At 51.3% G+C, this 15,557-nt stretch overlaps 1 protein-coding gene across 2 annotated transcripts; it reads right to left on the reverse strand.

The window, feature by feature from the left end:
• Positions 1–3,909: 3,909 nt before the first annotated feature.
• On the reverse strand, positions 3,910–15,523 carry YTHDF1 (YTH N6-methyladenosine RNA binding protein 1). 2 transcript variants are annotated; one of them, XM_006107520.3, is made up of 4 exons: positions 15,477–15,523; positions 14,483–14,564; positions 7,876–9,396; positions 3,910–5,178 (listed from the first exon to the last, which is right to left on the reverse strand). In XM_006107520.3, the coding sequence occupies exons 3-4, from the start codon at positions 9,376–9,378 to the stop codon at positions 5,152–5,154; spliced, it is 1,530 nt and encodes a 509-aa protein (XP_006107582.1). In that variant the 5' UTR covers positions 9,379–9,396; positions 14,483–14,564; positions 15,477–15,523; the 3' UTR covers positions 3,910–5,151. The 2 variants fall into 2 exon arrangements, with proteins under 2 accessions (XP_006107582.1, XP_014305016.1); XM_014449530.2 differs by having other exon boundaries at positions 7,867–9,396.
• Positions 15,524–15,557: the final 34 nt, after the last annotated feature.

The following is a 15,557-nucleotide window of genomic DNA, read 5'->3' on the forward strand; positions in this document are numbered from 1 at the left end:
GTCAACACCATCACTCTCACCGGATGGGGACCTATTTTCACGTTACTTGAAGCGGAATGGAAGATGCAGACCCACTGGAACAGTGGTCATTCAGAAGACCCATGTGCTCCTAAGAAGGTGACCGCATGCTAAAGGCACAGGAAAGCCAGAGATGAGAGTTTAGTGAAGTGTGGGGTGCTCAGTAACAGCTGGGGTGTGATATCAGGTCCCCAACCCCACATGAGGAGAGCTCTCCCCAAGACATCAGTATCTAAGAAGCCCCAGTCCCAGCCGACACTTGGGCGGTCTCCAGTTTCCCCACAATCCTCCAAAATGTCAGGGAGACCAGTCTTGGCACCTCACATCTCCAAACCACTTCACACCAGAGCTGTGCAGAAACCCTAGGGCAGGGGTGGGCAACCCCTGGCACGCGTGCCAAACATGGCACGCCAGTAACTTTTGCTGGCACATGAAACCCTCTCTTATAATCTTCCATTTACAATTTTTTTCTTTTTTTTTTTAAATATATTTTTATTGATTTTTCACAGAGAGGAAGGGAGAGAGATAGAGAGAGAAACATCAATGCGAGAGAAACATCGATCAGCTGCCTCTTGCACATCCCCCAGCGGGGACGTGCCCGCAACCCAGGTACACGCCCCTGACCGGAATCGAACCCGGGACCTCTCAATCCGCAGGCCGACGCTCTATCCACTGAGCCAAACGGGTTTCGGCCAATTTTTTTCTTAATATCGACTTTTTTATTTTTCAGATAAATTCAGTGTAGGTGCATCTTAGATAAATAAATAATTTACATAACAAGTTATCTTAAAGACCATAGACATGGATTGACGAGAGAGGGGAAGAGCAATTTCTATGCCTCTGCCTTAACTCTCCCTGCCTTCCTAGATCCGACCAGTGTTTTGGTTTCATCCACATATGCTTGTGAATCTTTGTTCTCAGTGATGAATTTTGTTAAGTCTCGTAATAGGAGTAGCCTGACGGATGATAGTAGTAGCTTGTGCATATCTCTGAAGGTCACGAAATATAAACCTGATGTAAAATCTCTGTCATCAGTGATGCAGCAGCAAAAGTCCCACTGATAATATCAAACGGAGTCATAAAGTTTTCTGTTGGACTATCAGTGTACATGTATACATTAAAAAATAAATGTATTTTTTCATCATCATATACTGTGTTTTTGTCGTTCGAATGAATTTTATTATTTCTTCAAGGTTCTTCACATATGTACACCTTAAGAGATACCAAGTAGGAGTAACATGTTCTCAAAAAATTAGGGTTGGCACACAGAAGAATTTTGAGTCAGAGATTTTGCTGGTTTTGGCACGCACTCACAAAAAGGTTGCCCACCCCTGCCCTAGGGGCAAGCCATTCTGCTTCCTGTTTAGAAGGCACCGTCTCCCTTCATCCAGCCCCTCTTCTTGGGTCCTTCCCAGTAAATAAAGATGAACTCTGAGAAGAAACAGTCTACTGGGTGTTCTTTTAGCGCAAAAATTTCACCATGTGACTCTCATCCACAGAATGATTACAGTAAAACTGTGGTACAGGATAGCTGTGCAAATGCCTTTTCTAACATGTTGCTTTTGAAAAAATAACTCAACTCACAAATCGCAAAAGCAACTGCAGGCTGCAGAGAAGGGATTGTGTGGGGTATGGGGCTCATGCATGGAGGGCATAGGGGCGGGAGGGGGCGTAGGAAGGTGCAGGGAGGGGACAGGGAGCATAGGAGGGCTCGTGCAGAGGAGGTGCAGGGAGCGCATGCAGGGCGGGGGGGGGGGGGCGGTGCTGGGAGTGCAGGAGTAAGTCAGGGCACTTGCTGCTGTAAAACAAAACTGCTGCTGGTCCCTGGCTACTGACAGGCACAATGAGGACCAGATGAGAGCCAGGACAGAGGCGAGTGACCTGCCTCCATCCTATGAGTAAAAACTCCTCAATCCTGGATGGCAAGAAACCTGAGGGACAGGATCCTGGCTGAAAAGCCAGCCGCTGAGCCAGTTCCTTCCCATGGTTCCCTGCCACAGACACAGGGGCCCGTGAGCCGGGCCAGCGACAGTGACACACCAGACGGCCTGCAAGGATGCTGAGGGACTGAGAGCACTCGTGGTGGAACTGGGAGTCCGCGCAGGGCGTGCTTGGGGTGGGACATGGGAAAGGCCCACCCAGTTTGCTTTGGAGGCATGTGCTACTGGCAGCATCTGGTGCACATGAACATTATGACATCCCTCGAACCCTCCACACCAGGCCCGGCACCCCGGAGTGCCAGGAATGCTGCGAGGCAGCTCCAAGGGTTTGGAGGAAGCCTTCAGAGCGGGTGACTTTTAAGGACTCAACACACAGCCAGTCAGTAACTGATCCTGTCGGACCGAGGTGTTGTCAAGGCCTGTGCTCCCTGGTCACCAGCCACACAGTCTCCTCCCACGCCCACCCCGGAAGCCCCCAACACAGAGGACCACATCACTGCAACTGCAGCACCCCCAGCGCACCACTTCACAAGTCAGGGACCACGTCATGTGCACTGACCAAACCGACAAATGGAAGGCGAGGGGCTGACACTCCAGGTCTAACTCTTCCCAAAATAAAGCCAGAGAAGCAACCGAGCAAAGGCAAAGCTGCACGTCTCCTGGCAGATCAGTCCTCAGGCGGGGGACACCCTCCAAGTGGCGTGTCCTGGACGTTCCGCATCCCCTTCCACCCAGGACTGTCCCTGCCTTGGTGCAGGGGAGGGATTCTCTGGGATGACACTGATGCTCTGGCTTGGTCATGCTTGTCAAGGCTGTAACCAAGGGGAAACCTGGCGAACTCGACTGTACACCAAGTTCTCTAGAGGGCACCCCTTCTGCGGTTGGACAGGAGGGAATGAGGGGGAGAGACCTGTCAGCAGCTAAGTGCTGGAGGGGCAGTGGGCCCAGGCCTCACAGCATAATCCCTGTACTTCGCTTTTCTCAAAGGCTTACGGCAAAATGCAGGGAACTGTTCGTTCTGAGTTAGAACTGGGTCTTTCAAGTTCCTCTACATCCAACAGACTAACAAGGGTGAGGAAGGACTTAGGGGGTCATCAGCTCCCCGACAGACCTGTGGGCTTTAGGGCAGTGGGTGACCCTTTAACTGGCTTTGCAGCTAAAGGGTGTCCCAAAATTCACGCAAGAAGTAATTTTGATAGAAAACACAGGTTTATAATTAAAAATTGTAAATTTTTTATTGAGTCATAAAGTATACAGTATAGGGTTATGTATGGAATAGCATATCGGGTAAACGGCCTCCACGGCTTTGCTGGCACCTACGCATGATCTGGGCAGCCAATTCTGATCACCAAAACGGGAAATTACATGACCAGGAAATGACTCATGCAGTAATTGAATTGTTTCTAGGGCTGTATGGCATGTGGCACCGTCTTGTTGAAACCACATGTCGTCTACATCCATATCTTGCCATTTAGGCACCAAAAAATGGATTATCATGTCACGATAGCAAGCACCATTAACTGTTATTGCCTGAGCAGCCGCATTTTCAAAGAATGGTCCGATGATGCCTCCAGCCCCAAATCCTCACCAAACAGTGACACGTTGTGGATGCATTTGTTTCTCAACAATCACTCGTGGATTTTCTGAACCCCAAATGCGACAATTTTGTCGATTAACCAAGCCATCAAGATGAAATTCAGCCACATTTATGCAAAACAGTCATGGAAAATTTCAACAAAAGTGTGTGTATGTGCCAGCAAAGCTGTGGAGGCCATTTACCCGATATGCTATTCCATACATAAACCTATACTGTATGCTTTATGAATCAATAAAAAATTTACAATTTTTAATTATAAACCTGTGTTTTCTATCAAAATTACTTCTTGCGTGAATTTTGGGACACCCTTTAAAAGCCCGTCAAGCAGGGTGAAGAATGAGAGGACACCAGACGTGCTAATAGGGTTGTTTATTAAGGCTTGTACTTTTCTCAAGGTAACAGTGTCCCACGTTGTCCATGACTCCATCCAAGCGGTAACAGTTCAGAGAAAGGGACACATTCTAAACACAAGTCTAAATAATACAGCCTACCTACACTTGAACTCAGAGGGCCATTCAGAGTAAATAGTTTTTAGATCTGCTCTCTACACGGCAAGTCCTCTAGGGGGCACGTGTAGATGCGTGTGCGAGCGAGCGTGGCGGGCACGAGCACCATTTCCATGCTTCAACTCCAGGTGACAGTGAGGGCAACAGCCCTCACTCCACAAAACATGACCGAACACTCAGTGTCTAAAGTTTTTTTGTTTTCTTTTTAAAAACCAATTGACGGGAAAAAGAAAAGGAGCCACGCGGTGAGATTGACAGTGGGCAGCACCATCCATGACACTGTCTGCCACCAGAGCAGAGCAATACAAGCTCAGCATTCCTGGTATAAAAACGTAAGATGGAATCAGGATTCTCAAGAGAAGATAAAGGGTTACAATGAGTTGCACACACTGAGGGTGCCTGAACCCTGGACCCTAACCTCCGCACGCCGGGTCCTGCTGTCACCCCGCTGGACAGTGCTATTCCGGTGCGGGGTTGGAGAGGGTGGGCGGCCCAAGGAAACACAGCCGTAACCAAATCTGGAAAACTAAAATTTATCTTTCTCTAGTAAAAAACAGATGGCAGAGTAGCCTCTTAGACAGGTAACTGATCATAAAATGGCAAACCAGCCCAACCAGGTGATTGCTCACTTGCACTTTGAAGAGAGTATTTAACACATACGCTACATGACAAAACAACTCATGGTTCGATACATTCAAGACGAGGCAACAGGGGTAAGAAATAATCTCAAAGAAAGATGTTAGATGACTTTGAATATAAGAACAAGCACATAATTTCTGCCAAAAAAAAAAAAATTCTTTGGGGGTGCATTAGGTTGTTTTTTTTAAGATATTTATATTTCGCATTAGGTCAATCTGATTGATAAGCTGACGAAAACTTTATTAGTGAGTTCTACAATACTATAATACACAGAAAAAATACACATGAGTGAAGAGCCACCTGGGCAAAAACAAACGACAGAGAACGCAGAGAGGCAGCACGAGGCCTGCACAGGAAGACGGCTGGGCTGACCCAGGCACAGCACCAAGCACACGTTCTGAAACTTGGCTTTTCAATCAAACATTAGATCATAACAGAAACTGGCTCATCCTTATTGTTTGTTCCGATTCTGCCGTTCCTGTAAAAAAGAAAAGAGGAAACAAGTTTAACACCTGGGGTGAACATGTGCACCAACTCCCTCAAAACTGAGTCCCAGGCTGCCCTGGGGGCTGCAGCCACAGATCTGGACCCAAGCTCCACTGGGACCGGCCACACCAGACCAGCACTGGATACTCCCCTCCACCAGCAGCTCCAGGCTTCAGGGTTCCAGCTGTGCAGACCAGGCCTGCCAACCACTTCGCCTGGCATCCACCTGTTCCAGGCAAAGCCCCTCGGGTTGGTGTGTCCCAGGGGGTGTGACAAGCTGTGACTCCCAGGGGAGCCTCCCCGCTCGCTGGGTCCCGGTAGCAGGGGTCCTCACAAGGCTGTGACTATGCTTAGCTCGAGACGTGGGGATGTGCCCAAGAGGAGCACCTGCCCCCGCACCCCGGTGCCGCCCTGCTTGCCCACTTCATCCTGCCCGGTCCGGTAGTGAGGACGAAGCTCCTGAAGGACACTTGATATGTGGAGCTGGTCGTGACAGAGTCCCCAACAGACGGGGTTACTAGACACTGAAAGGGTTACGAAACAAGATGAACCCCTTTTGCTAAAAATGAATTGAATGTGTCTTCAGGTTAACAACACACCCCAATTCTCTCCCCACATCCACCTCATCACCCAGGGCAGGGAGCTTGTCAGAGGCCCTGCGCTACTTTCTAATAAGCAACTGGCCCTGAAAGATGCACTGCTCTAGCACCAGCACCTCCTCCCTGCCGACTCGGAACCTGAGCGTCCCTGGTTCTCTTAACAAGGACCGCCATCCTAAACCACGCCCGGCTCCCTGGTGCGCTGAAAGCCCTTGGGCTTCGGTGGCTGGCTGGCTGTAATGGGAGGAGCCGGGCCCTAGAAGCTGTCCTCACAGGAGATCTTTAGCAGCAAAACGGAAGGACAGGCTCTCCCGGGGACTGACACTCACCTACAGGACCAGGTTTGATGCAGCTCGTGAGTTACTGCTCCTTAAGGAATCAGTGAGTCTCCAAATTTTAGCTTAGATGGGACGGCACAGCAGTCCTGCCAAACATCACCTGCAACTTACTGGCAAAAGACACCTCGATTCCTAGGAGTCCTGAGAGCCAGGCAGCCTAAGCACAAGCCTGGGTCTGAAGAACCCAAACGCCTCTCAGTCCGTCTGTTCTTCAGAGCCCAGCGTCCGACCCCTGACGACCAGGGAACCCAGAGTGCCCTGCGGGAGGTGCTGGGGAGCAGGCAAGAACCACCCAGTCTAAGGCACAGTGAGCACGAATGTTAACCAGTCAGCCCCCGCCTGTCCCTCCATCGTGTAAGTTAAAAGTGGCGCTGACGCACGTGAGCTGGTGAGCGCCAGGTCTGGGAGGCATCTGCGGAGCATTCCGGGGATGCCCAGAGCAGCAACAGAAGCCACATTTGTGTCCCAGTGGAATTTCACAGGCCTGTCGGGCTGGCTGGAGGAAGGGCTCAAAGCTGAGTGCCCAGGTCTGACTGCAAGCTTCCACTTCCCAACACCCAACTCACTGACAGACATCTGAGGGTTTAGCTGCTACATTGCAAGTTTTAAGGCACTAGCACGTTCTAAACACCACACAGGTGAGGGGCAGAAATCTATTCCTCCGCTCACCACCTTTAGAAACTCATGATGTTTAGGGAAATCATCACAGTATTTAAGACGAACTGCACACACAGCAAGAACCAGCTGCAAGCCGCCTAAGGCCCTCAAATTGCATAACCAATGAGCTCTGTTCTGTCGCTGTGAATTCAGCAATTTTACTTATTTAGGTATTTTATGCTATACCTAAAAGAGCTAAAATACAGCATTTCAGTAACTGGAAATAAATGACAAGCCTTTCTATTTTCTGCACAAGAGACAATGAGAGACCAACTTATTTTCCAAGTGTGCTCACCGAGCTGACACCTTTAAGTAAAAACTTTCACCACCACCAATGATAGGCCCAGTTTGCCGCCTTTCTGCTAAATGCTTTGGGACATTTGAAGCTCACAGGTGGGTGATGCTTTAACATGGACAACCAAAAAAGATTGAAAATGCATCGGATTACCAACTGACATTTCATGAAAGAAGGACATTTTAAAAACAAAGACACAGGAGAGAATCGCAGGACTAAGTTGCCTCAGAATGTTCTGCTGCCCTCGTGCTCCCACTTTGGGGCCAGCCTGTGGGCACCTGCGTGTTCTCTCCAGAGCAGGCTCCACTGCAGCGGGCTCCAGGTGTCTCCGCATAATGGGAAGCTGGACCCTCAGAGACCCATCTCCAGGCCTGCTGGCTTGGGCTGTTCTGACATGTCTGAACCCAGTCCCCTCCCCCGCCATTCTCTCATCCACAGAGAGCTGGGTCAACTTTCCAAAACTGCAAGATACTGGGTTTTTGAGAAAAAAATAAACAACAACCTGCAGATCAGTGTCCTTCCCTCAGTGAGTGGGGCCTCGCAGCCCAGCAGCCTCGCTTTGGCCCCAATGCCCAAGAACAGAGCGTCCCTGACTCAACAAAGACTAGAAAGACCATGACTCAGAGAGGAAAGTGAGTCACCCTCAAGTCCTTCCCAACAGAACTGTGCACTGTGGTCCCAATCACTGTTTCTTAAAAACTGGAAAAGGATCAAGTTATATCTGGCCGTTGTCCACTCTAACGTCACCAGGCTTTACGCTGGTGAGGTAAGGGCCCCGGACCCCAACTCACCCAACTCACCTTGCGCACCACCTCCTCTTCCTCCTGTCGCTTCTCATAGTGAGAAAAGTCATCAAAGATGGAAGTGGTGTGCTTGTAGGAGGCGATGATTTTCAGCACTTGCTTTGCTTTTTCTAAGGGCACCTCCTGGGTGTCGCGGGAGTTTGTGACCGGCTTGTTGTCATTGTTCTCCAGTCGGATGTGCCGGAGCTGGTTGTTGGGCACGTCCTTGACAAAAATCCACTTCACGTCAAACTTGCCCTTCCACTTGTCCTGAGACCAGACCCCAGCACTTGTGCCGTAGTCCACGGGCGACTTCATCTCCGCCACCCCACAGAAGTGGCCGCTGCCGTTGACGCTGAAGAGCAGGTAGACAGGTCCCTTGCTGCCGACGGAGCGGAAGGCACCATCCAGGCGCTTGTTACCATGCTCGGTGCTGCACCAGATGGAGTACTTGATGGAGCGGTGCACGTCATCCTCCGAGTAGCTCTTTATTATGAACACGCGGCCACTCCGCAGGTTCCAGTCAAACTCCTTAGGGTTGTAGCTGTGGGCAGCCTTCAGTTTCTCAAGGACTGGATGGGATTCTGCGCTCAGGGCAGAACCAGACTGGGTGCTTCCGGGGGAGTGACTGTTACCCCCAGTCCCCGAGCTCTGCCCAAACGCTGCATTCCTGTTGCGGGGGGCGACCCAGCGGGTTTGGGGCAACGGCTGAGAACTCTGATACTGTGGTTGGGCCAATGGGGGGGGCTGAACTGACAGAGGCTGCACAACCGGTTGAGGCTGGGGGGCAGATTGGGGAGCCGGCACCTGCTGTGGGGCCAGGGCCTTGGGCACGGGCCCCTTGTTATCCCAGGTGCCAATGTCCATGTTATGCTTTATAGGCGGAGGGGGCAGTGCGGCCCCGATGACAGGTCCGCCCTTGGCTTTCATTTTCGGCTGCGGCTTTGCTGGCTTGCTGGCGATGGCAGCCCATGAAGTCGGCTTCGAAACCGGCATGTTTACATTTGTCCCACCATTGCCAGAAAGCACACCAGTCATTGCCACACTGCTGACGACTGAGCCCACTGTCTTGACTGCAGAGGTGGTGACATCTCCGATCTTCAGGCCCACCATGCCCTGCTCCAGGCTGTTCATCCCGGGGGCCTTGTTGAGGGTGTCGCTGTGAAAGCCCGTCTGCCCGTCCACAATCGTGCCACCCAGGGAGCTCGGTGGGTAGGTGTAGCTGCTCCCATAAGCAGAACTCTGGGCCTGCTGTCCCTGAGACCCACTTGTCCCCCAGGCTGAGAAGGCAGGGTTTTCAGGGAAAAAATTAAACCTGTGCTGATAGATGTTGTTCCCCAGGCCCCCAGGCTGTCCAAACACGGCGTCATGCATGAAGTGATGATCGCCATTGCTGAGCTGTCCGTAGGTGGTGAGGTACGGGATGGGAGGGTCCCCTCCAGTTGACCACGGTGCCTCATTAAGGGAGTAAGGGAATCCAATGGACGGCGGGTAATAGCTGGACAGGTAGGGGTCGGCCATGGAGGGGTAACTGTTACTCTGTGGAAACAACAGGGGATAATGAGTCAGACTATTCTCGGGGCTGGAGGAGACACAGAGAACGCCGACGGTGGGAATGAGACTGCAAAGCACCGGCCACACCAACAGGACACAGCAGGTTCACTCAACAAGCTATTTGGAATAAGTCATCCTGAGCAGAAAGAAACCTGGAGATGTCAACCCCATGTGAAATTGAATGGGCTGCAGGTTAGGCTGCCATCCACACCACAGCTTCCAGCCTTGCCCTGTGAGGGAGGTAGTTCCTAAACTTAGAGAACTGACACTAGTGGACTGCAACCCACCAATGAAAACGCAGACATGGAGGGCTCATAGCTGACGTCCTCCCTGTGCCCTGGGCATGAGCTCCCCACACAGGATGTGACAAGATGTGCTCCAGCCCAAACCCGCCTCAGCTTAGCCTCTGTACAGCCAACAAGCCGTCCCTTGGTCAACTGTACAGCTGAGGTGGTGACCTGGAGTCCATTCACCAGGGACATGGTGCATAAACCAAAGGAGAACAAATTCTTAGTGCATGACACCTGTGAGCAGGCGTCTTCTTCTAGAACAGTGATGGCGAACCTTTTGAGCTCGCAGTGTCAGCATTTTGAAAAACCCTAACTTAACTCTGGTGCCGTGTTACATATAGAAATTTTTTTATTTTTGCAACCATAGTAAAACAAAGACTTATATTTTTGATATTTATTTTATACTAGGGGCCCGGTGCACAAAAATTTGTGCACTGGGGGGGGGGGGGGGGTCCCTCAGCCCGGCCTGTGCCCTCTCGCAGTCTGGGACCCCTCGGGAGATAACGACCTGCTGGCTTAGGCCTGCTCCCAGGTGGCAGAGGGCAGGCCCAATCCCTAGGTGCAGCCCCTGGTCGGGCTCAGAGCAGGGCTGATTGGAGAGTTGGGGCGCCGCCCCCTGTCATGCACAGAGCAGGGCGGATTGGGAGGTTGCGATGCCACCCTCAGTCACGCTCAGGGTAGGGCCGATTGGGGGGTTGGGGCACCGCCCCCTGTCACACTCAAGGCAGGGTCGATGGGGAGGTTCCGGCGCCACCCCCTGTCACGCACAGAGCAGGGCCAATCAGGGGGTTGGGGCGCTGCCTCTTGTCACACACAGAGCAGGGCCCGTGGGGTGGGGGGGGGGGGTTGGGGCGCTGCACCCTGTCACACACAGAGCCGCAGGGCCATCAGGGGGTTTGGGCGCTGCCCCCTGTCACGCTGATCCGGTGCCAGGAGGCCTCGTGGCTCCGCTGATCCCGGTGCTGGGAGGCATATTACCCTTTTACTATATAGGATAGAGGCCTGGTGCACGGGTGGGGGCCAGCTGGTTTGCCCTGAAGGGTGTCCTGGATCAGGGTGGGGGTCCCCACTGGGGTGCCTGGCCAGCCTGGATGAGGGGATGATGGCTGTTTGTAGCTGGTCACACACCCTTCAGGGTGGGGGTCCCCACTGGGGTGCCTGGCCAGTCTGGGTGAGGAGCTGAGGGCTGCTTTCAGGCTGGCGGGTGACTGAAGCTCCCAACCGCTCCTTTTTTTCTTTTTTTTTTTTTTTTATTCTGGGCCAGCTTTAGCTCTGGCTCTAGCTCTGAGGCTTCCGCTGCTGAAAGCAGGTATCTGGTTTGTTTGCGTTCTATAATCGAAACAATGTATAACTCCAGCTCTGAGATCCCGGCCGGCTGAAAGCTGGTTTCTGGGGTTTTGTTTAGCTTCTATATTTGTTACAAAGTTTCAAACTGCCAGCTCAGAAGCCAGCAGCGCAGGCGGGGAACGTTGGAGTCCTCCTTCACTGCAGCAAGCAAGCCTCATGTTCGCTTTAAGCTGCCTGGCTGCTGGCCGCCATCTTGGTTGGCAGTTAATTTGCATATCACCCTGATTAGCCAATGGGAAGGGTAGCGGTCGTACGCTAATTACCATGTTTCTCTTTTATTAGTGTAGATATTTAAGTGCCATTTAACAAAGAAAAATCAACCAAAAAAATGAGTTCGCGTGTCACCTCTGACACGCATGTCATAGGTTCGCCATCACTGTTCTAGAAGGTAAAACCACCACACCTGGCACTTTCCCAGGAGGGACTGCCACTCAGGCCACACCCACTGACAGTGGTCAAGGCAAAACCAGCCTTCTGACTTAGAGAAGGAGCCCCAGGCGCTGAACTCAGCAGGGCATCTGGTGACTAAGTCAAAACTGTAAACAAATGGGCACGCCAAAGAAACAAATTCAAATAGTCAGTGACTATCCCCGTATCGTTTTCTTTGGGAAAACAAACAGTAAAACACAACAAAGCTTTAAATCTATTCTGAAATTAAAAGTTTTTCAGCCCGGCCTGTGTGGCTCAGTGGTTGAGCATATACCTATGAACCAGGAGGTCACGGTTCGATTCTCAGACAGGACTCATGCCCTGCCTGGGTTGCCAGTTCGATCCCCAGTGAGGGGTATGCAGGAGGCAGTTAATCAATGATTCTCTCATCATGGATGTTTCTATCTCTCTCTCCCTCTCCCTTCCTCTCTGAAATCAATAAAAATATTTTTTTAAAGTTTTTCATATTTACAAAAATTTAACCACATTTAAAAAAAAACACTTCTCATTCTGAATGACCAGGTAAGTTTATTTTAAAGTTGAAATATCTGCTTCCTATATCCTTTTTTCTGAGAAGGAAGGAATTCTGAAATTACTCAAATGCTTTACACGTTTCACAAACAATAACGTGACTCAGCCATCAGTGACCAAGAGAAGAAACTAGAGAGAAAACAAGGACCCTTCAGAAGCCCGGGGAACAGAACACTATGCCGAGAAGCATTTACTTTAAAAGGAAACAAAAGAAACTTGAATAAATTATGTAAAAAGAAAAGCATCAAGAGCAATTATGAAAACAGTGACAAAGTGACTGGACTCGCAGGAAACCAGCTCTGCCCCTTCCTTGAGCTCAGAGCTGTGACTTCAGCCTCCGAGCTCATATGGAGATGGCAGCTTGGCAGCCACAATTTCTGCATTTGCTTCCTGCCTGGAGGAGGAGGTTTGAGCACCTTGACAATGAGGGTTAATTCCTCTGGATCCTGCCAGCTGTGCTCAGGATGGCCAGCCTCTGCTACAGGCCCCACCCAGGGCAATGATCCCACTGCCAAGGCTCCCGACCACAGGCAGGCCTTGCAATGTCCTCCATGTCACCCAGTGTCAAGGCCGTACAAGATAAAAGTAGCCTCTGACAGCGACAGCAAACATCTGGGTTAAAAGAAAAGCACCACAGGGCGAGGTGTGCATGTGCACAAGGGAAAGGCCTCCTAGAACTGCGCCTGCGCAGCCAGTCACACGTCCACACCACCTCAGCTCACGGGTGCCACCACTGGGACTGAGCTCATTGCTCAGCCACTCCAATCTCTGTCTCTCCCTCACTAGCACCTGGTGGCTGGACACCCAGCACTTGCTCAGTGAGAATTGGGAACCAAGACGCAAAGAGCACTTTCCTAACAGCGTAACAGGAGTCTGTCTGCCAGCAGGGTCCACATGGCCAGGTTGCTGAGTCCTGACTGCAGGGCAGCTGGGCCCCATGGCCCTGAAAGATAGTGACCACAGACACAGGGACAGAGGAGAGAGGCCTGGCTCTGCACTGCCGAGCTCGACTGACTGCCTCTGCTCTTTGGTTTCTCCACCTGCAAGACCAAGAGCCCTCCTCTCCCTTCTCCCCGCTCCCTACCATCCAAACAGCTGGTGTTTCTGTGAAAACCAGAGCCTGGATTTACTGTTAAGCAAAGGCTGAAAAGTGCGTCTCTTAACAATCAAGACAAAGGGGCCGTTTTCAGGCTGTTCACACGAGCTTCAATTACGAGGGTCTATTCCACACGGCTTCCCCAGAGCGACACAGAGCTGTGACCACTCCACTGACACCAGAAACCTAGTCCATTTTAACAAATCCTGAAGTAACACGAAAGCTCCGCTTCCTAGAATAAATTTCAAGCATAGTGAAGCACCCCTCCTTTTGGTTAAAATTACCACACAATATTTGCATAGTATTTAAATCACCTAAGAAAAAATAAGACAATCAGAAAAATAAGCCCATTAACTTCTTGCTGTCACCACCGGAGGAAGCGCCGAGGCTCCTGGTCCCCCCAGAGGCAGGGCAGATTCTCGGGCCCAGCTGCCCACCTGTAGCACAGTAGGAGGAGGGGGGAGGGGAGGAGAAGTCCTGAGACACTTTAGAGAAGGGCAGGCTGGCTCTAGTTCACCACAGGGAAGAGGCAAAGCGTGCTTTTATTCTAAAGCAAACGAGCACAGTGTGTTTTAAAAGTGGGAGATATTATATTTATATATTAAACCTTAACTCCAACTATCCCAAGTGGCTTTAACCAGGGCAATTTACCCCCAGGAGACACTTGGCTGTCACACTGGTGGTGGTGGTTGAGGCAGTTACTAATGGCATCTCATGGATGAATGCCAGGCAGGCTGCTAAACACCCTACAACACACAACACAAATTTCAGACCTAAATGTCCACAGTGCCAAGGCCAAGGAACCTGAAAACCCTAAGCACACCAGGTGGCTACAACTCACTGGGCCCTGTATCGGCCCCGTCTCCGAGCTCCCTGCTCCAGCTCATGGCACCCCCGTCACTTCTGTGAGGCACTCACCACTGTCTGCTTATAGAAAAGGAAACAGGCGCAGGAGGCAAGCCACTTGAGGGAGCAGCAGTCAGTGGTGGGGCTGAGATTCTAACCCAAGGAAGGAGTTGGGCCCCAGAGCGGGGCTCCTAGCGGCTCTCCTGGACCACACTGCCCATCGCCTGAGAACATCAGAGAACTTCTCACGCCTCCAACTGGTCCAAGGCAGCACGTTGCTGACCAAGGCCGAGGCCAACTAGAAGTCAGCTCATGCCAGCCCCGGCGGGACTGCACGTCCTTAGAGAAATCCAGCGTCACTGCACTTTCAACCCCAGCTCATCCTCATCAGCAGTCTTCCTATTACTTCCATACGCCACAGTCTGCTTCTTTGTCATTTAAAATAATACAGCCAACAATATAGCAGTAAAGGCACATCACATAACGCAGTCAAAACTAATGTAGAAATACATGCTAAAAAACATAAACTCACCTGATTTGACTGTCCAGAAAGGTAGGGCTCAAAGTCATTGTCATGAACTGTATCCTTCTGATGCAAAGAACCATTTTGTACTAGAATAGCAGAAACAAATATTGTGTTTGCATTTTTAAAAATTACTTTTAAGTATGGAAATTAAAGGTAATAAAGTCTATGCACATCAATTTCTGGTAGAAATTGCTTTTACTTAGAAATGGACATAAATAGCATGAAACTAATATTTATACAACTAGTTAGAACTTCCAGTCGCTGAGGTTATGCTTTCTGGATAAAGACTTCATCTTTATTTGATAGATGTGGACAAAACAGAGGCGCACACAAGATAGCGCCAGCACCCCGGAGCCAGGTTTTAATGAAGATGAAGTGGTCTAAGGTGTCAGTCAAGCCCAACAGCCTGCACGAGGCAGCGGACCTGGCCCCGGTCAGCAGAGTTGCAGCTGGGAAACAGCCTGTGACTGAAAGATGTTTCTCAGCTTATTACCCGGCTCTGCCTATTTCCCACAGTCACTCGGCCCAACCAGAAAAGGAAAGAAAATATAAGTAAAGTGCTGGGCCTTTTCCAACTGAAAACTCGAGGAGCCCTATTTGGTTCCACCGGAGTCACACACACACTGGTTAAAAGTGTCACTCGCAGGCTCTCGCAGTTAATTCTGGGGGTTTGCCCCGGGCCAGAACATGGCGAGGACCAGGGACGTGGGAGACAAGGACTGGAAGTGCGCGCGGAGGGAGTCCCAGGGCCCAGGCGCTTCGCCCGTGGCGGCCCCTGACACCCGGCCGGGCTCGGGCTTCCGGCCCCTCGCCCCCCCACACCCCCACACTTTGCGACTCCTCTCACCACCCGCGGAGGTCCCCGCTCCCACCTGCCCAGTCCCCCGGCACCACAGCCAGATGGAGTGCTCTCCCCGGGAGCGGGCAGTGCCCTCTCGGCGCGCTTCCCGGCCTCTCCCCACGGCCCTCACTCCGGCCTGCCCGCCCCGACCCGGTTACCTTATTGTCTTGTCCTTGCTTCTCTGCACCGCCGCAGCCGGGACGTACAGGCGGACAACCTGAGGTAGGGAACAAAGTATTT

Source organism: Myotis lucifugus, unplaced genomic scaffold, assembly GCF_000147115.1.
Source record: "Myotis lucifugus unplaced genomic scaffold, Myoluc2.0 scaffold_1234, whole genome shotgun sequence".
NCBI lineage: Eukaryota > Metazoa > Chordata > Mammalia > Chiroptera > Vespertilionidae > Myotis > Myotis lucifugus.